Here is a 20,364-nt window from a genome sequence, read left to right on the forward strand (position 1 = left end):
AAAATCTCTAAAATAAAGACGCAATGATATCCGCCATTTAATTTTACAATGCGGTAGCGTGCGGAACATCGCAATTCGCAGTGTGTGAAATATTGACTTTTCCCTCGGCAGTAGGAAAGGCAATATCGAAGACCAATTGGGGCCCTGTTTCTGCGTCATATTTTGTGCATTTATTAAAGGATGGGAATTGCGAATAGGGAAATTGAATCAGAGTCAGGAAGTGAAAGTGACTCGAGTAAATTTGACTCAGATGAAGACAGTGATTCGAGTAATGGAGTATACAGCCTATGTAGCTCCTCGGAAAGCCCTAACGCAACTCAGGATGTCGAAGGGAATTCGAGAGAAGAAGAGGAAGAAGAAGATAAAGTCTTGCAAGCGATCAGGAGTGAGCAAGAAAGGGTCCGAGACCACCCACCGGATATCCAGGCCGATTCCTTCGTCGTAGATATAAGCTTTCATCCTCAAAATAAAATAATTGCTGCTGCTCTCATCACCGGAGATGTTATTGTGTAATTATATTGTTGAGATGTGCGATGGCACTGAAAATGTAAAATTAAGACAAGGACAACGTTATGTTTTTAATTGGTTCTTACATTTGTTAATCTACCTATTCCCGACATTAATTCGTTTTATCGTTTTAATTGATATTTCTGGAAAATAGAGCATACTGGTCGAAAAGCCGCACTCTTAGATTTATTAAGTCTAATCAAAGACGTTATCGCCCATGTATTATTGATTTCTAGGATCATACTTTTCTCTTACTTTTACAATAACCATTCTTAAAATTTGAATACCTTCTATTGTTAAAATCTAATTTTCTATTGATATTTTTGAACACCTAGGTATAAGTATTCAATGGAAGCAAACGAAATAGTAAATAGCTTGGAAGTACATAAGAAGGCGGCAAGGGCCGTTGAGTTTAATGAAGATGGGAAAACGCTAATTTCGGTGTCTAAGGATAAATCCATTTGCATCACTGATGTCGACCTCGGGAAACCGAAGAGGATCTTGAAAAAAGCACATAAGTAAGTGGTTTGAGTGTGAAATTTATAAATCACAGTATTTTTTGCAAAAATGTTGCCTGAATTTGATTATGCTGTTTACTTATAGTGAGCCGATTTATTGCGCCAAAGTCGTGGATGAAAATCTCTTAGCAACTGGAGATGATGACGGGACTGTTAAATGTGAGCTAAGAATATTAAGAGAATGATTGAATTGCCCGTTCCTATGCTTTTGGTTTAAAATCTCACAGTGAATCTCTTCAATCTGGAAACTTTTAATGCATTGCTAAAGGTTCTGGTTTTCTGATCTCTGTTGAGTGGCTTAGCTATCGCGATTCATAACTATTGCAGAATATAGCTTTAGGTCAGTGCCAGTTAGTTGCTGAAAGTGGTCTGCGTGTATTTAATGTTAGGGTGACATCTTCTTGCAGTAGTGAATCTATGCTGTAAAACACTCCATAAATCCAGAACCTTCTGCAACTCAGTGCTGTGAAAGTCTTTACAACACTGAAATAGCATTAAAATATTGTGTTGAAAATTTCGTATTTCAAATTTGTGAAATTTAATCAATGCATGGTTGGCTTAGAGTTAGTATGCCCTTGATTGGTGACGCATCAAAGAAAATGTGTTTTCATTAATTCCTTTCCCTGATATACACTCTGCTAAAGCCATTTGAAGTAAAAGATTTTTAAATCATTGACCACAGTACTTATGTTTTTGTATTATCCAAGAATTCTTACATGTCACTTGTTGAGGAAGTGTATCTTATATATATTCTAGTGGGCTGTATAGTGTTATTAAGTGTGTTAACGGTAGTTTGACTTTCAGAATATTGTTTTTTCCAGAATATTGTAATCACCTGGGAGTGTGCAAATGAGATCATATGCTTAAGATCATGCATGTCAATTCTTTTGAGTGCATTAAATTAGGTTAATTTCAATTAATTTCTTATCCCATGGCAAAATAGAATGCAAAAGCTATCTCCTGTTGACAGAAATATTAGGATTTGTTTTTGTATTCACTCGGATCATGGTGATGGTGTCTGGGAGATGAATATCGAATTTTCATCACGATTCCATGGTCTGTGATAAGAATGATGCATGGCCACTGCATACCTTTTTGCGGCTCTATCAATGTTTTCTTATTGTAGAGCGATGGTATGGACAAATTCAATACTTATGGCACAGATTGTGTGAAGGAAAATGAAAAAATCGTGCTGGGTGATGTGTGTATTTACTTATCACATTTGGGGTTCTTTTTCCTGACCTACTTCCTCCTGATGATCAGTTTTCCTATATGACCCAAGACCAAATGACACACTTTCAGGCTGGCCATGAAGGATCTCTTTTCCAGGAATGGATTTGTCCATGCAAACCCTTTCCCCATTTTGTGAATTTAAGATCTTCATTCGAAAATGAGCCTACTCGCCAGTGGAATGAGATTTGGTTTCTGCTAGTCAACCAGGATGCATGCTATTATATTGCATGAAATTTGTTCTAAGGTGCTGATGCAGCATACATTTTAAGCTGATTCATCCCTGGGGGGTCTTTTTCAAGATGGTTGACTCTGGCAGACAAACTGCCATAATATTTATTGTCATCCATACATCTTTATTTCAATTTCACTTGGGAGCATTCTCATATGATGATACAGTTGTCACTACTTTGGCATCTTTGAGCATTCTAGATTATTTTATTCAAGGCCAGCTATGATCAAGGGCAGTGCAACATGATATGAGTCACATCCTGCAGTGGGCTTTGTGTTAATGCAGTGTTCTTGTTGAGTTATCTGCTCCATTCTTTGAGTGTCCCATAAGACTATAAATCCCATCGGAATATCTTTCACATCTAGCTGAAATGGATCATGAGGGACACAGACTAAAGTAGGCTGCATATTAGACAAATTCCATGTTAATACTAACCACAGTGTATGTTTGAATGTAGTGCATCTTTAGTCAAAGTCTCACAAGTATGAATCAACATTGAGAGTGTTGCTAAGTGCTTATATATTTCTCATGGCCTGGTTGTGAAAATTCATGTGGCAAAAAAAAGGTGGCAGTCCATTCATGTACGACTCATATAGGGAGTGCAAATTAATTTGTTGGCATTCAGCTTGTGGTTGAAATACTTCCTTGGCCTATTTTCAGAAATGTTGCATAGAATGCACTTAACTCAAATGTGATCCTTTTTGGGGTTTAATGACAGTGCACTTGCTTCGTACGCCAAATTTGTGACCTTTGGTTTTTCTGCTCAGAATGTAATTGCATAATGTAGGTTTCATGAAATGTTTCATCATCATTTGGCCATTAATCCATAAGCAGCTCTCCCATCTAAGTAGCACTTAAACCTTTTTAATTACATCATTAAATTTAGGAGAAAAACATGCCTCTGTCATTTTTTATTTGAAAAAGAAATGTGGTATCAGAACAGTAACCACCATTGTTATCCCAAAATATTTCACTTTATATCAGGGAAATGTTTGCTCCTTGGGGGATAAGCAATCTGACAGAGTTGCTGTTGCAAAAATGTCATTTGACACCTTTTTCTCCAAGTTATTGTCGTTTTGTTGCATATATTGTTGTAATACATAAAGAGGTCAAAAGGAGGTCATCATAAAGCTTAAAAAGTTAACCTTTTACTTGTTTGCATTAAAATGGATCATAATATAGTTTAAAAGGTAATTTTTTTACAGCTAAGAGTTAATTGTAAGAATTTTCCATTTTCATAAATTTATACTTAAAATATACACATGGGACTTTGAGTAACGAGTAAATATTTCTCCTCTTACACTTGTGCATGTGTAGTGTACATACAAAGTAAGGAAAGGGAATGGAATTCGTCGCTGAGAAAAAACTTGTCAAATATGAGAGTTACCACAGTGAGAACTTCTCCGTAAATATAGCAAAGATATTGATTTACAGACCTTCCAGGTCAGTTTCTCTGGTATTTAAGTATGGATAAAACTGTATCCTATTGTCACTTGCCAATTATAAACCTGTGAGAACTTTCATTTTTTTCCCAACCTACTTACTTTATCCAATTTTTTCTGCCCCTTTAATGTATAAAATAACGAGGATATATGTATGAAAAAAATAACAGGATTAGAAGATTGCTGTAATTTCTTGAAGCTACTGAAGTTGCCTGCTGCTGTGGCGAAGAAATATTGGCCTAAAGAATATCCATAGATACCCTAGCTCCAAAGTTGCCTCAAGTGTGCAGTTGTTTGTGTAGGCAATGTCCATAGCATATTTTTCTGTTAACCCTCGCTTAATAATAGTCACTCAGCTAAAGTGGGCCCTGAAGTTTGCAGCCCTGGGCCCTAATGGGTGCAGTACAACCCATTACCATGAGCCCTTCTCCTCCCATCATCTTGACTACCTATGGCCATTAACTGACCCTAGTGTTTTGGTTTACCATCCAGGTGATGCCATTGGACAATGCCATCTCTAAGGGAAAAGGTGCACCGAGGAAGAAATTGTACTTCCTTCCAGCAAAATGGGAATATCACAAGTCATGACATTACTTACAGTATTTGATGGTGTATAAAATGTGCCTTTTTTCCATAGTTATGGTTAAAACAATCACTCACGTCTTTATGTGAAGCTTTGAACTCCTTGAGTTAACGTTTAATTCAGAATTTTCTTTTCACCCCAGATAGTCAGTACTTTCTATTTTGACTTGAAAAATTTTGATTGTATTTTATTACAACTGATCTAACATTACATGCTCTTCTTGGACTAGTTGTTTTTAAAAAATTACCCTATTAAATTATCAGCACTTTCACATGGGGTGTTAAAACTTTTTTCTTCTCTTGTGTGCCTTACTGAAATGAGGGTGCATCTTATATGCCATTGTTTGGGGTGGGCATCACCTATCATTGATAGCCCTGGGAATGGTGGCTGATAATTTACATTGAGACTTAAGTTTTGTGATGACTTTTCATGATAAAAACCCATGTTTCAGTTTCTTTTGTGAATTGCTTCCTTGAGGTGGTTCCCAAAGCTAAATTTTCCCCTTGCTGGATCTAAATCCTAGCTGTGGTGAGTTTTTCAGGGAAAGCTGATCTAGATATTAAACAAAGTGCTCCTCGGAACTTACCATTAAGAATGTGCAGATATGACTACAAATCTTCTTCCTTTTTTCACTTCCCCCTTTATATAGTCTCTCAAATAACCCTCCTATTCCCAATTGTGTGCATGGCCATAGGTATTGCTTGATTCTCCCATTTTTACTGCTGCAATGATCTCCCGTCAAAGCGTGAATGTTTTGACTATCCAATCCTCGTGATGACTGGATTTGTTCTTGCTTTTTATTTCATTTCTGCATTGCCTGCTAGCTGTAAGGCCATTGCTACAATTTTAGAAGCTGTACCCAATGTCTACTTAATGCATATTTATAAGTAGTAAAAAAAATATTTTGTTAACGTTAATTCAATGCGTTCCATATGCTGTTGCTGTCTGTTGCTTTTGCTTCCTTACATTGCCTTTTGTTGAATTACAGTATGGGATCTAAGAAAGGAAAGCCCTATTTTTTCCTTGAAAGAAATGGAGGACTATGTTAGCTGCATTATTACAAATGAAGCTAAAAGGTACCTGGTGTGCTCAAGTGGAGAAGGCACAATCACTACTATAAACATAGGGTCAAAGAAGCTACACGTACAGGTAATTGTAGGAAAATTGAGTATTTATTTACCAGTTTTCCAGGACAGTTAATACTTCATATTCATGGAGTCCTTTTCTACAGAATTGAGTGCATTGACTGGGCACATAAACATAAATTAAATGAAGTTAAAATGTTTTCTTCTCTTTGTTACTCTGAAAACGGTTAAATTCTGACAAATATAATAGTGTCTGCCTCATCTAGAAAATATTGAAGTGTGACTGAAACCAGGAGCTTGACTTCATAGTCTGTTTAATAGCATGGATGCAGATACGTAATTATCTCTTTATTTTGTTTTGAGGAGGAAATTGTTTAACAAAACGTATTTAATCATAACTCAAGGATTATTTCATAGTGAAAACTCTGGGTAATAACTCCAGTCTTCTGCTATTAACCATTTCCATGTGTGCATGTCCTTGTTAAATGTTAAGTAATTTTGTTCATGAAGCTTATAACCAATCAATGATGTTCTCTTGTTTCAAATGGATTGCTAGCTCCCCCAGCTGGTTAAAGCATGAATTAATTGGTTGAGATGGAGTCATTTACGTAGCCAAACAGTGAGTGGAATCAAGAAAGTAAAATGAGCCAAAATGGTTTGAGAGGATATGTAGTTAATACATACTATCACTGTAATAAACTTGATTTGGAGGTGATTTTTTGGGTAACCATAGGCAGCCCAGGGAAATGAACTAAATCCCCCAACTTTGTTTGGGAAGTTCACTGATGTGTTACATTGAATTAGGTCAACCCTATCCTCACCTATCAAATCTATTTCTGGTATGTGATAACTGTGTTTTTTCTTGTTGTTATCAATCTTCCACCCAGACATCGGTAGTTTCAGCCTTTCATCAACATAATACCCCACAAGCTGCCACGAGGAGATGTGGCAGGGAGTGTTAGGTCACCAGCCTTTGTTCATTCATATTGACCAATATTTTTTTTATGCCTTGACTAATTTTCTGCCTAGCATTCCTCTTATTTGCTGTGCATCTTTTTGCTTCTATTTTATTCCAAAAAAAGTCCTTACATCTTGCAATGATTTATCAAGTCAGAGAATCATGCACTTCACCATGTGATCATCCCAACCCAATGTGATCATATTTAAAAATATCTTTACATTAGTATGTGGAGAACGTATGTATTCTTGGAATCAGGAATTTCCCTATAATCAAACCTAACCTCTGTCTAAATACTGACCACAACATTAGGTTAACTAGATAGTGTTCTGGGGCATCTGCACTCTGTGCTTAGTCACAGGGTTACATGTTATTTCTCCCTTGCCTTTTGCTTGAAAAGACAAGGATTCACCAAATATGAATCCAACCAACACTACCTATCATGTTGCCATTATCAGTGAAAAATAATATTGTGTTGAGAATAGATAGAGCAATCCAGGAATATTGTGTAGCAAATTTAAATGCTTTCCCAAGGGAATTCAAATTTAGGATGATTCAACTGAATTCACCTCTGATACTGGGGGATGTGGTAGTCTAGTGGTAGAGCACTAGGCTACTGATCAGAAGGGCCAGGTTCGATTTTGGATGATGCCTCTGGATACCTACAGCTTCACCCAATGTGTGATTTTTTGGGTGCTAGATTTTCCTGGGCAATCATAGGCGGCACATGAAAAGGAACTGGCCCTCCTACCCGGATGTTTGAATTTCACATGCCGTTGGGCTTATTACTTGGTATATGCTACCCTCATCTATCAAACCGACATTTGGGTTGATAACTGCGGTTTGGCAAGCGTACTCCCGAGATCTTTGCCTGATAATTATTGAAGTGTGATGTCCAGAAGAAAGTTACATGTTCTGTTTTGCAGTAGTGTTTTAATGTTGGAATCTGGTGTACTGGTCTATGTTAAAACTGGTGAGATGTACTTGAATGTAGGTAGTGATGAAAATGTCCACATAGCTACATCGCCACAGCTGTGCACATTAAACACCTGCTGGGCACCTGCACCTAGATTCACCTTGAATTCCTCTACATATGTGCTACAATGACATTTCTATCCATGGTACCTATGCTTGAAATGATAATAATAACAGAGAGAGTGCACATTAGAATGTAGTTGCAATGTCTACACCAGTTCATTTATCCCATGCAGGAGCCCTTCATTAAAACTTGGGCCATAGTTGCCATTTCATGGATTAAATTGGATGTTGGTAATTTGGTGAAATTTATAGTTAGTGTGAAAGCAAGAAGCACAGATATCAGTTGCCGAGGTTAGCATGTAAGTGATAAGAAGCCAAATGTGTAGTTTAAAAAAATTGACCAACCATTACTTTAGTGGCAAAAATTCACTGAAAGAATGTGAATTTTAAGTCTGTGAAAGAATTCGGATTGGAGGCACAGTTAATGGACAATTATAAAAGAGGTGTACTTTGATCTTGTTGAGGGAATGGATGAGAATTGAATTACCTGATAGATATATAAGAGAAGGATAAATGTTATGAGATTGAAAGGGCACACCGAGAAAGTCATAAATGAATGTGGCCAAAGAGATTCTCGAGACAGGCGATATATGAACCTTATATCTACAAGTGAGTTAGGAGTTATCGATGGGCATTATTAATCTTAAATTATTTATTCTTTTTTGAAAGCACTTTGGTGTATTCTCCCTTCAAAATGATAGACCAAGGGTTGAATTTTGTCAAAGAGTATTGCCAGGAAAGGATATATTATAAGCTTTAGGAACAGAAGAGCTTGTATGAAAAATTATTTTTTAAATGCAATTGATGAGAAAGTCAATAAATATTTAGACAAATGAATATATCTGAGGGGGATAATTTTGGAAGGTAGGCAACATTTGAGTGAAGTAAGCTTCCTTGGGTATCTTAAAACTCAGGCTTTTTTGACTGCCTCATCCCGCAAGAGAATGATCTGAAGCATGTATAATCTACCAGTTATGATGTTTTTGTTTCATCCAAAATGAATATCATTGTTAATAAAGATGTACATAAATTTAAAGTAGTGTTATAAGGTATTCCATTTTGAAAATCTGATGACTCAATTCTGACCTTGCTTGAAAAACATGGATTCAATCAGAAATCACTCAGCCTGGATGATACACTCCTGTGGACTCCCGTCAAAATCCCATGAACCAGACTTGTTCAAACTATACTTTTGGTATAATTGAATCTTACTATTTTAGCCAGTAGTATAAATGTCAGGGAATTTTCCTAGTATATTTGGCAAACACATTAAGAAAGTGCATTTTCTACTGAAACCTTGTCATTTTCAACATATATTTCATTACCCTATCATTATCAGTTAAAATCATTATCCTCTTATTGATGTAATAATCATGTATCATAACTAATCTTATGTTTTATGGCTCGGAAATAATTTTTTCCCATCTAAGTGTTTTTTATTCTGGAAAACAATTTTTTTAATTTAGATTTAATTAGTAACAATTTTTTTTTGCCTCTTAAAATTTTTTTCTCTTGCAGTCTGAGCTTTATGAAGCAGAATTGAACTGCATGGCTCTTGTCAAGTGGGAAAAGAAGCTGGTTGTTGGATCCTCAAAGGGAAAGGCCTATGTATTCAACTGGGGGGAGTTTGGGTACCACAATGATGAGGTACTTGGACCAAAACATTCCATCAACTCTATGATTCCTATCACTGATAGCATCATTCTCAGTGGATACGAAGATGGTAAAATAAGGTAAGTTGATGTGAATTGGGTTACTTTAATGCCATTTGTTTAGTGAAATTGCTTTCCATGGATTAATCAAATGATCTTGTCAGAAAACTTGAATGGCATTTTACCAAAAGTGCATACATCACCATTATTATTATTAATAATATTTTATTGTCCTCTGACCATACATATCATGTAGGTATAGGAGTTGTCAAATACAAAGAAAAGTACAAAATACTGGTACTATTTGACGCTATGACCATGCTTAAAAAGGAGCGTTTACACTTAAGTGTGTAATAAAAGCAATTCATTATAACTGCTTACAATTAAAAGTTCATTCAATAAGTAATAGCACTTTATTAGTAGTTTCCCGAGTTTAAATTTAAAATTGCATAATTTATCCCTCATTTTCAATGAGTGTGGTAATTTGCATTGGGATTTTGAATAAAATTGCTGTTGCAACAGCGAGCTAAATGAGATGTGGAGGTCACGGGAAAGTTTTGCATCATACCATGCATATGAGGCAGTGGTGATGTGTGCCATAAATTTATCTAACGATCATTCTGAATTCCTTTTTTATCAAGTTTTGAAGCTTTGGCAAAAACAAATGTGTCAAGACAGCTTTCTAGTAAAAAAGAACTAGGTGTATATCATGAGTAATCAACAATTTATTTCAATTGTTTTTTGCTTTTACAAATTGAGTTCGCATTCCTGGTAGCGTCATTCTATGATGGAAGAAAAGGTGAACAGAATCCACGATCCTAAACAATGCATACATAATTTTCTTTGAATAAACCTTGTACAAGGTTAATTTTTTTCGCATGGAACGCATTATCGTATTTTACATTAATTTATATGCAAAAAGTTGTTTCACTTCATGAGAAAGATATTTGAACAGATTATGCTTGTATTATGAGGCTCCACTATTGTAAAAAAAAATTTCATTTTTTTTCATTAAAATAGTGTGAACTAATGCATTCTGCTACAACTTATTCTTTATAGGAACAGGAAATGCATGATGATATATTAACCTGTATAGTATTGCCTGATAGATCAAATAAGTCCTTGAAGAATTCCATTTCTGCTTCCCTTACAGGGCTACACACTTCTTTCCTCATCAGCAGCTCGGAATCGTTGGACAACATGAATTTGCAGTGGAGAACATGGATATTTCTAGTGATGGGCAGTTTGTTGCTTCCTGTTCCCATGACCAGCTCATCAAGTTCTGGAATATCAAATACTTCGAAGACATGAAGATAAATTACAAAGGGAAAGTTAATAAAGCGAAGGTTTCCAAGTTTAACTTGCCATCTTCCAATCAGAAAAATGTTTCAGATTTTTTCTCAGATCTAGTGTCTGACCCATAAAGACCACTTGGTCGCTGTGATTCCATTTCATTAAATCTCATGACGAATTTAATTAATACTTAGGGAACATGTTGGTTGTTAGTATTCTTGTGAAATAATTACTAAAGAATTAGACCTAAAGGAGAGAGGAAATGTGTTATTTCCTGAACAGTTAGTAAAGAGTAATAATTGTACTAACTAACCATTTTATTCATACATTGTCTACACACTTCATTGTTATGTACAAATAAATTTTTGTTATCTGACGTTTAACTGATTTTTGTTTACTCTATGCCTTTCCATTAGTCAGTGCGGGTGAGATCTGTCCAAAATGTATCCAGCCATTCATATTTTGAGAAAAATAGCCTACCTAGAATGAAATCTTAGTCCCCTTCAAAGTACTCCCATTGGGACCTCACACACTTATCCCAGTGTCTGAGGCTTGTCTTAGAATAAAATGCACAAATCATGTATATTACACATGAGGATTAGGCAGTGCCATGGCAAAAATCCAACTAAGGACAGGCTAACTCTATGGTTCTGAGGTAATGCAAGTGCGGATTGCAAACTGAAGTCTCTGCTGAGCTAACACTCCCAGTGGCCTTTATCTCTTCTAGTGCCATGCATAATTAAAGTAAAAACAATATTATTTAGAATAATTTGCTGAAATTTTCATGAGTTTTAGTAAACATGCTCTTCTTTTGTAAGCACTGCTTGGAAGCAATTAAATGAAAAACTTGTTTCAGTAAAATTATTATACTGCTCCAATTCAGGAGAAGTACTTTCATTGTGTTTAAAGGGGGAGCGACCATGCAGCATTCAGAATATTCACAGTAAACCAGATCCCACTAGTAAACGTAAAACGAGCATACCTATGGCTGCAAAACAATGGAAAAATCAAATAATCAATGTGGTAAACTTGAATGACACAGTTTGTTTTGGAGAATAAATAATAACCCCCAAGTAACTACAACTTGTTTTCATTTACCCCAAGACAAACTCAGTGCCGGTCAAGTTTACAGCCATGGTTATTTCATTTTTCCAACACCCCCCTTACTTGGAAAATCTGACTCATTACCTCTCAGTAGGATCAAATGTTTCAAGAATGATCCATGATTCCATCTTGGCTGATAACCTAAGATGCAGTACTTTCAATTTCAGCAGTAAATAACATTCCTTCAAGGGAAAGATTGGCTCATTTGAAGATAGAACAAGGTCCCACACACAGTTATCATATCGATAACAGGTTTCTATCTCCCTAGATGAGGGTGTCTAATGTCTTCAAGACTCTCCATGTGTTCGTTACGAGAGCAATGGACCTACTCAGCTGAGAGACTGAAAAAAATTCTTATGCTATACCAAGCAGTTATGAAAATAACCATTACCAAAAGCTTCCTTATCATGCAAAATGCGAAGAGTTTTGAAGAAAACCCTGCATTTAATGGGCTTCCTCTTAATAGACAACTCACCATCTAGGTTTGCCAGAGTTTGACTTCATCAGTTGAGTTCCTTCCCCCTAACATGATTCCATTCAGCCCATGGACTTATAGGTCATCAGTATTTTCAAGTCACTTTTCTAGAGATGCTTCGAAATAACCTTTGACACAGAATTAACCCTGAGGGAGCTTTGGAAAGATCTCTTACTACCATCCATTACCTCTATCATTAACAAAGGCAGAGTTTTCCACAGAACAGTGAACTCTGCTTGAAGGATTTTGTGGCCAGGAGTGATCGGAAGGGACTTAGAGAAGCTGTGGAGGATAACATCTCTCTGGGCAGGCCCATGGGTCTGGACATGAGCAAAGTTGTTGTGTAGGAGTTAATGGAGGAGCACTTAAAAGCACTGGTCACCGGGGACCTGCAAGAACTTGAAGAACCCCCTACCTTATCAAATCAAGGAAATCTTTGACAAATGAATAATGATGAAAACTTGGCGGAGAAGCACCAACCTAGCAAAGCTCAAACAAGCCATACCAGCATCGTCTTTAATAAGCAATGTCACATTTCAGAATCAGTCCTTGGAAAGGATTTGCAGTAAACATCAAACCAGACCACATTCAAGAAGGGGATGAGAAAATTAATCTTTGTTCAAATTTTCACTTATTTCATCTAATTGATTTTGTTTTAACACATTTTAGTATTAAGCAGAGTTCAAATGACACTTCATCACTGTATTCTATGCCAACAATATGATTTCTTTCATGGGAATGGATGAATCATTTTCTCTTTATTTCTTATGGAAATAATTTAGCTTGGAGTACATTGTTTGGTATAAGTTCAAAGATCAGGAATGGATTAGGAACATATTCTCAGGTATCACTATACCTTGAGAAGCAAGAATGATATAGGACACCCATCTTACCCCTCTTTGCAAAACTAGCCATTCCACCAACCCAGCAGTCTGAGACATGTACAGATGTGGATATTTCACCTATCCTCCAATCTATTCCTATTTACTGTAATGCATCCATTCATTCCGCCAATTTAACTTATCAAACACCTCTGAAATCTAAGAAACAAACAAATACATCCTGCATGCATTCTATTGTTCCTTCTATCAGTGACCTCATTACTGCCACGGCATCACCCTCTTCCTTGCTGAAGCCAAACTGATCGTTCTCTAAATAATCCATTGCTCTTGCTATCCATTCATGAGCCTTGCCCTCCATCCAATCATTTGTTGATGATACTAAGTACCACTTTTGCTGCATGTGAAGCAAGACTCATAGTCCACATATGCCTGCCTTTCTCTTTTCTGGAATAGGGACTAACACTGATCTGATGCAATATTACAGCCAATTTCCTTCCTCATGAATGCCAAAAATTAGCCCATAGAAACCCTTCCTCAAATGTTTTCCTACCTCTATCTGGGATTGGTCTTCTAAGGATTCAAATAAATGGAGAGATTCTGGCGAGTTTTTACCACACATAAGTAAAAAAGCACTAGTCTTTAAATCAGGTAAACATGAGGGGACATCATTAAGGTTTAATTAGATCTAAGAAATAACTGATATCTGGATAAAATTTATGCTGTATATTGACTGATCCTTATGTAAATAATGTTGTAGATTAAAGTTATTAATGTTGATTTTTTTGTCAGAGAAAACTGCGGACTGAAGTAGCTTGCATTATGAAGATAAAGAGGCTCACAGTGTGATTAATTTCCTTTATTTGGAAGGTTACAGTTCCCAGCAGATTCACAATGAAATGACAACTTTTTATGGCAATGACAGCCAATCATATGACACAGTTGTGAGGCGGTAAAGGAATTTTCAAACCTGCCACATGTCCCTCACAAACAATCCAAGAAGTGAAAGACCATCACTCATGGATGGATTCTGCCACAGTTAAGGAAGTGGAGAACATTACACCGGAGAGTAGTTTTTTTATGGGAGGCAACTGACAGCTGAGGTCATTGGGCCATTAGGGATGAACAGGAAAGGATGAAGGGCAGAGAGAAACCTGGTGTTTGCATTAGCCTACTCTTGTCGAAAGGCACCAAGGGGTCCACAGTTTAACGTCCCATCCAACAGACATCATACTCACTCAAAGTGCTCTCCACAAAGCACCTCGATCGGGATACCACTGAAAAATATGTTGTCTCCAGGATTTGAACCTAGGCCCTCTAGGTGGAAAGACTATGTTAACCACCGCACCATCCTGATCCCCCCAAAGAGTAATCATCCAAATGATCAATAATGAGACTAATCTTAGCCATGGCACAGTGCGGAAAATTATTCATGAATAACTGCACATGTCAAAGGTATCACCATGCAGGGTTCCACGACTGCTGACTCTTTTCAGAAGCAAACTTGGTGCGACCTGTCATGGGAGATGTTGAAACTTTTGGAGCAAGACGAAGAGAATGTTTTTGGTTACCTGGTAACAATAGATGGACCTCAGATCTATCAATATGATCCCAAGACAAAAGGAGTGGAAGCACAGTGACTCTCCTCCCCCAAGAAGGCTAAGTTTCAGAAGTCTGCAGGGAAGGTCATGCTTGGCAAGACTAATTGGTTAGATCATCATTGTTGCCCATTACCACTAATTCCTGAACAAATGGCATGATGCACTGAAAAAGAAACTGCACGGTATGATCACCAAAGACATCAGTCTTCTTTCTAACAATACACTGGCTCACTCATCTCGAGGTACGGTCGAAGAATCAAAGCGATGTAGATTTGAAATTTTGCCACATTTATACCTTTCTCCCGATCTGCACCCAGCAACTTTTTTCTTCTTCTTGGAACTAAAAAACCATAGCAGGGTCGGAGATTTGACAACACAAAGGACATCATTTAAGAGGTTGAACAATGGCTTTCCATGCAATCTGCTGAGTTCTACAATGAGGACCTTAGAAAATTCTTGAAATGCTGGGAGAAATTCATAATCTTTGGATGATGACTATGGGGAGAATTTTTAAGAATAACAATTAAAAATTAAGTTTACCTCTTCATTGTATTTTAGCAATAATTAAAACTTTACGAAACCCCCTCATACAGTAGCTCATGAAAACTGATGGTCCTGCATCACAGGTAGACTATGGAAACATTTGTTGCTAAGCTTCAGATTTCATTGAAATGCTTTTCGAAAAACTTAAATCTTCAAGAACTTTTGTTAACATATTAACTGATCACTTTTCACAATATAAGATTCATAACTAACTTTATATTAATTTCTTGTCTTCGACTTATATTTCATTCCTCGGGTAAAATTCCAATTTTCATGTAAAATGACTTGAAACAGGAAAAATGATATCGTTCATCAAAGCACGAACTTGTAAAAGTCATATTTATTACATGACGCTAGGTTAATAGCTAAGTAATGGTTAATAACTACATAGCTAAGTTAACAGGACTGGAAAGTTTACTCACTACAGCCAGGATTTTTTTTACATACATTTTCATTTTAAATGAGTTTCACTCTGCCAAATATGCAACTCATGATATGAGTGTGGTCCCATAAGTACCCGGCCTGACCGAGAGATGGCGGTAGTAGTTTGAAAAATATCATTGTATTAGAAAGTGTGCAATTTATAGAGCATGTTTCAAGTTTGAAGATGCCACATTGTTTAGTATTTTTTTGGCAGCCATTAATAGTGAACGCTTTCAGTGATTTGTGAAAATGGAGAAAATTGGTCATCATTATGTGATGCAATACTTTTTGTTGAAAGGCCTCAGCCCCACCAATATCAAAGCTGAACTGGACTCTACTCTGGGTGAGTATGCTACTTCATTTACAACAGTAAAATATTGGGTAGCTGAGTTTAAATGAGGCCGTACAAGCTGTTCAGACAAGCATTGCATTGGTCGATCAAATGAAGTGACAACTCCAGAAATGGTGAAGAAAATCCACTAAGTGATACCGAATGATCATTGGCTGAAAGTAGGCGAGCAAGCAGACATAGTAGCCATTTCAAAAAGTGCAGCACATCGCATATCTACTGAAAATTTGGATATGAGAAAGCTGTGTGCAAGATGGGTGCCACATTTACTCACACTCGAGCAAAACCAGTGAAATGAAGATGTTTCAATTGAGTGTTTAGCAAAGTTTCACAGCAACAGAGCAGATTTTTGCGCAGTTTTAAAACCATGGATGAAACATGGTTCCATTATTTCACACCTGAGACAAAAGAACAATAAACAATGGATTCAAAAGGGAGAACTGGCTCCAAAGAAGGCGAAGACCTCTGCAGGCAAGGTCATGGCAATGGTTTTTTGGAATGCGGGAGGGATGATTTTCGTTGACTATCTTGAAAATGGAAAAATTATCAATGGCGAGTATTATGCGAACTTATTGCAAGTTCTTTTGAGCGAAGAAATCAAGCAAAAGCAGCCGCATTTGGCTAAGAAGAAAGTGTTATTTCATCAAGACAATGCACCAGCTCACAAATATGTTATTGCAATGGCCAAAATTCATGAATTAAAGCTTGAATTGTAATCTCATGCACCCTATTTGGCAGATTTAGCCCCCTCGGATTATTTCATCTTCGCCAACTTGAAAAAATGGCTTGGTGGTCAAAGATTTTCCAACCATTAATTGATGTCAGCAGTTAATGGCTATTTTGAGGAGCAAGACAGTTCTTATTATAATAAAGGGTCTCGAACTTATTGAACATCGCTGGGAAAAGTGTATAGAGCTGAAAGAAGATTATGTTGAATGATAAATACATTTTTTTCCACAGTTTATTTGTTTTCTTTGTTGGGTTGGGTACTTCTGGGACACCCCTTGTTCATGACGGGACAAAGTGACTGGAAGTGAGAGGTAGCCTAAAGACATAGGAACTGAAGCTCAATGATAAAAATGCTTATTCTTGGTGTATTTATTTTCAAATCACCTTCATGTAATTCACAATGTATAAGAAAAAATATTGCTTACGTGATCTTCTTCCGTCGTGCACTTCTGTTGTACAGAGATTTGTATTTTTCATTTTCACACAAATAAAAAGGTTAATTTCATTACATACACTGGGATGCAAGGTATAAATATGAATGATAAATGAAATTTCTTTGTAAACATTCCCGACAGGAACAACAGCCTTTATAAATAGAATCTTAGGAAAACTTTAAATTAATATGATAATACATTATGAGGAAATGCAAATATTGAAAAATATACTATATAAAATTATAAATTATGAACTAATATACATAATGACATTCTAATTCAAAAACCTAACAGAAATATTTTGTAATGGCACTCTAAATGTATCAGGATGACAGATATATAAACCTAGATTTATACTACAGGTATTTACTTCTTTCGTGTTTGTGTGTGTGAGTGTATATATATATAAATTCACATCGTATATAAAATGGCAATGTATATGAGAAGATTAGCTATTGTTTACAAAAATGGAAGAGGGTGACACATTCATTCACCACTTCAAACTGGAATTAGAAGGCAACTACCCCACATCAGCTGACTGAACTACCTCTTCATCAGGCAACTTCCATGAAGCACTCTTTTTAAATGTGATGCGTTTGTCTCAGGTGTTCCGGTCGATGGTAATGCGTCTGGCCAGTAAGGGTAGGATGAACCGGGGGAGGGAAGCATCTCACATGTTCCACTGATGCGACATCGGAATCACTTCCCCCGGACCGAAGGAACTTGTTCAGCACAGCAAATATCTGAGAATTTAGAACCTGATACCTTCTGATGCGAGCCACCATTCTCTTGAGGTGCTGTAAAGGAAATACACAAATAGGTCTTTAAACAGATTACCCATAGCTAGAGTTAAGGACTATTGAGCAAGAATACATGTAAATGGCACAAGAAGGTTATCAGTCTCAGATATATGAGATTATTAACCAAATATGGATTGAAAAAAGGAACTGATTGAGTCTTGACGTACAAATCATTTTATTGGACAGTCAGTTTCAATATAAGGATGGTAAGGTTTTATGAATATGAGCTTCAAATGACTCTCTACTGCAGTCCTAACAAAATCAATTTGCCTTTCAATTTGTCCTTCAAAACCTTCCTATAACGCATTAACTATAACTACATTGGCAAAGATACTATTGATAATTGTTAATATTCTTGAGAAATGGCAAACAAATCACCAAAAAAGACCAGGGTTAAGCTAATATACACCCTTGTACAAAGATGGACCACCTTTCACAGAACTGAGTAGACTGACATTATTTTAGGGATTTCCTAATTTGCAAATATGCCATGTATTGGCAATTTCTCTTTCAATTCAACACAAAATACGCGCCTCTCTCTCTCATACCTAGAATCGACTATAAGCCCACTGAAACAACTGTGACACCACTGTAAAAAATTCTAAACCTCACTTTCTGTGAAATTTAGCTCTGATAGTGTTAGAAGAGAGAACTGATTAAAACGTCCAGTCCAAGCTAATGATTAGGACCTATTGGGCATTCCTGCATTTAAGTACTTCCATGTCCAAAAACAACAAAATTTAAAGGTACAAGTTACAAAATCTTGAGTACTTACAACACCCTTGACATTCTCATCTTTGCCATCAACCCTCTGAACCCGCAGAATGTGATAGCAGAAATCCAACGCTTCAAAGCGACGCTGTTGCCCAAGGAGAACAATCATTGTACAGCCAGCCCAGTTCAATCCTTCACCAAAGAGTTCCCTGAGAGACAAAAATCAGTAAAATTAAAAATGATTCACAGTTTCAAAATACTTTGTTTGGATAAAGCATCATTTATTTGAAACTGGACGATGCTGAATGAGATAACATCAATGGAACAGGTAAAAAAAACAGGATAATGTCAAATATTAAAGATGACAAGTGAAACAATTACTAAATGTGATCAGATGTTGAGACTTGCATTGAATTGACAAGGTATCATTGGGCAGTATTGCATTTAATTTTGTACCCCACATAACTCTATCCCAAAGCCCCAATGAAAGTAACAAGTTGAATTTCAGACATGATTGCAAAGTGAGCTCTACCCAAATTTCACCAGTAAACAAGCACATAACATTATTTTTCACCCATAAATTACCCTTACATATTTCAAACTTTTGACACAAACAATGAAAAAAAACTATTACATAGCCTACTCTCTTGCGACTTTAGTTTACAAGTTGAATAGATTATGAATATGACAATTCACAAATTTTGCAAAGAGTTCAGAATACAAAATCAAAGAGAACCAAATGCCTAAAAAGTAAATTATTAAAATACACTTTTGTGAGCAGTATCTTTATACAAATGTAACTATAACTGACTACTTCAAAATACATTATAATTTAATTAAATATTCATGATTACTGCAAAAATGGCACAATCACATTACATGTAATTAGATTATTATTATTTGGTAATCAACCATTTTAGGCAGGTTTTGGTAGGACACTGACCTAATAATGCTACATTTCTTAGCTCTGTCTAACATAAAACAACCTGACATACTACACTGCAATAAACCTTTGCTTCAATTCTGCATACTTTTTTCCTCCATATCTACCATCTTCCTCCCTTGTTTGCCAAATGTTCTTTCCTCTATCAGTCTTCAGTAGTCTGTCGCTAATCAAAATGCTCAATATCCATCTTTCCTGCTTCCTTTGAATTTCTCCAAAGTATCCTCTCCTTCCACTGTACCTAGCGCTTCTTTATTTGTCTTCCTTTTGGTTATTTAACCTTTCCACAGCCAAATCTTAAAAGCCTCCAATCTACAAGCATTCCAATTATCTTGCTTCAATGACCAGGTTTCTGAGTCTGGCAGAACTGTACTTCATCCTTAAAAATTTTAATAAGTCTTTTCTTAGCATCCATGCACGATATCCCTGGAATTAATTCCCTTCTCTGTGTGTAAGCTTCTTTGCCTAATGCAATCCTTTTTCTGATATCTGTTCTACATCAACAATTTTGATGTAAAATGCTTCCAAAATAAGTAAGCTTTTCTACAAGTTCTAGAATGGTTTGAGGCATCACTTTATGGAAGTGATTCATATTGGAAAAGAAATACTTAAATATTCCACATATATTTTACTAAACAAGACCTAGGTTTCAACTTTCAAAGTCATCATCAGGTAATGACGACCTGATCATGACTTTGTAGGTCGAAACCTAGGTCGTGTTTAATAAAATATATGTGGAATAACTTTAGTATTTCTTTTCCAATATATGTTCTAGTTTTTGTCCTCCAGTCTCAGCATTTTACACAGCCCTTTCTCCAAAACATCATATTTGTTTTGTTTGCATTGATTCTCAAATCTATCACACTGATTTC

The 20,364-nt window shown here is 36.3% G+C and overlaps 2 protein-coding genes across 5 annotated transcripts in view; one reads left to right on the forward strand and one right to left on the reverse strand.

Annotated features, from left to right (window-relative positions):
- The first annotated feature begins 64 nt into the window (after window positions 1–64).
- LOC139697757 (WD repeat-containing protein 55 homolog) lies at window positions 65–10,921 on the forward strand. Its single transcript, XM_071596593.1, has 6 exons — window positions 65–509; window positions 843–1,025; window positions 1,111–1,184; window positions 5,501–5,661; window positions 9,112–9,326; window positions 10,399–10,921. The coding sequence occupies exons 1-6, from the start codon at window positions 181–183 to the stop codon at window positions 10,667–10,669; spliced, it is 1,233 nt and encodes a 410-aa protein (XP_071452694.1). The 5' UTR covers window positions 65–180; the 3' UTR covers window positions 10,670–10,921.
- Window positions 10,922–16,628: 5,707 nt separating this feature from the next.
- Cyfip (Cytoplasmic FMR1-interacting protein Sra-1) overlaps window positions 16,629–20,364 on the reverse strand; it is a 48,232-nt gene continuing 44,496 nt past the window's right edge. For 2 of the 4 annotated variants that reach the window (XM_071596431.1, XM_071596428.1), the window contains 2 exons: window positions 18,611–18,758; window positions 16,629–17,832 (listed from right to left, as the gene is read on the reverse strand). In XM_071596431.1, the coding sequence (XP_071452532.1) occupies window positions 17,617–17,832; window positions 18,611–18,758 (364 nt within the window). In that variant the 3' untranslated portion in view covers window positions 16,629–17,616. The remainder of the gene's footprint in view (window positions 17,833–18,610; window positions 18,759–20,364) is intronic. The other 2 variants (XM_071596429.1, XM_071596430.1) reach the window with 2 other exon arrangements.

The sequence above is a fragment of the Hetaerina americana genome, unplaced genomic scaffold (assembly GCF_022747635.1).
Source record: "Hetaerina americana unplaced genomic scaffold, ioHetAmer1.1.p SCAF_8, whole genome shotgun sequence".
Taxonomy (NCBI): Eukaryota; Metazoa; Arthropoda; class Insecta; order Odonata; family Calopterygidae; genus Hetaerina; species Hetaerina americana.

Coding starts and splice junctions, on each gene's coding strand:
- LOC139697757 (XM_071596593.1), top strand. CDS start 181: ATGGGAATTGCGAATAGGGAAATTGAATCAGAGTCAGGAAGTGAAAGT. Junction 510..842: donor ATCACCGGAGATGTTATTGT/GTAATTATATTG, acceptor TTGAACACCTAG/GTATAAGTATTCAATGGAAG. Junction 1,185..5,500: donor TGATGACGGGACTGTTAAAT/GTGAGCTAAGAA, acceptor GTTGAATTACAG/TATGGGATCTAAGAAAGGAA.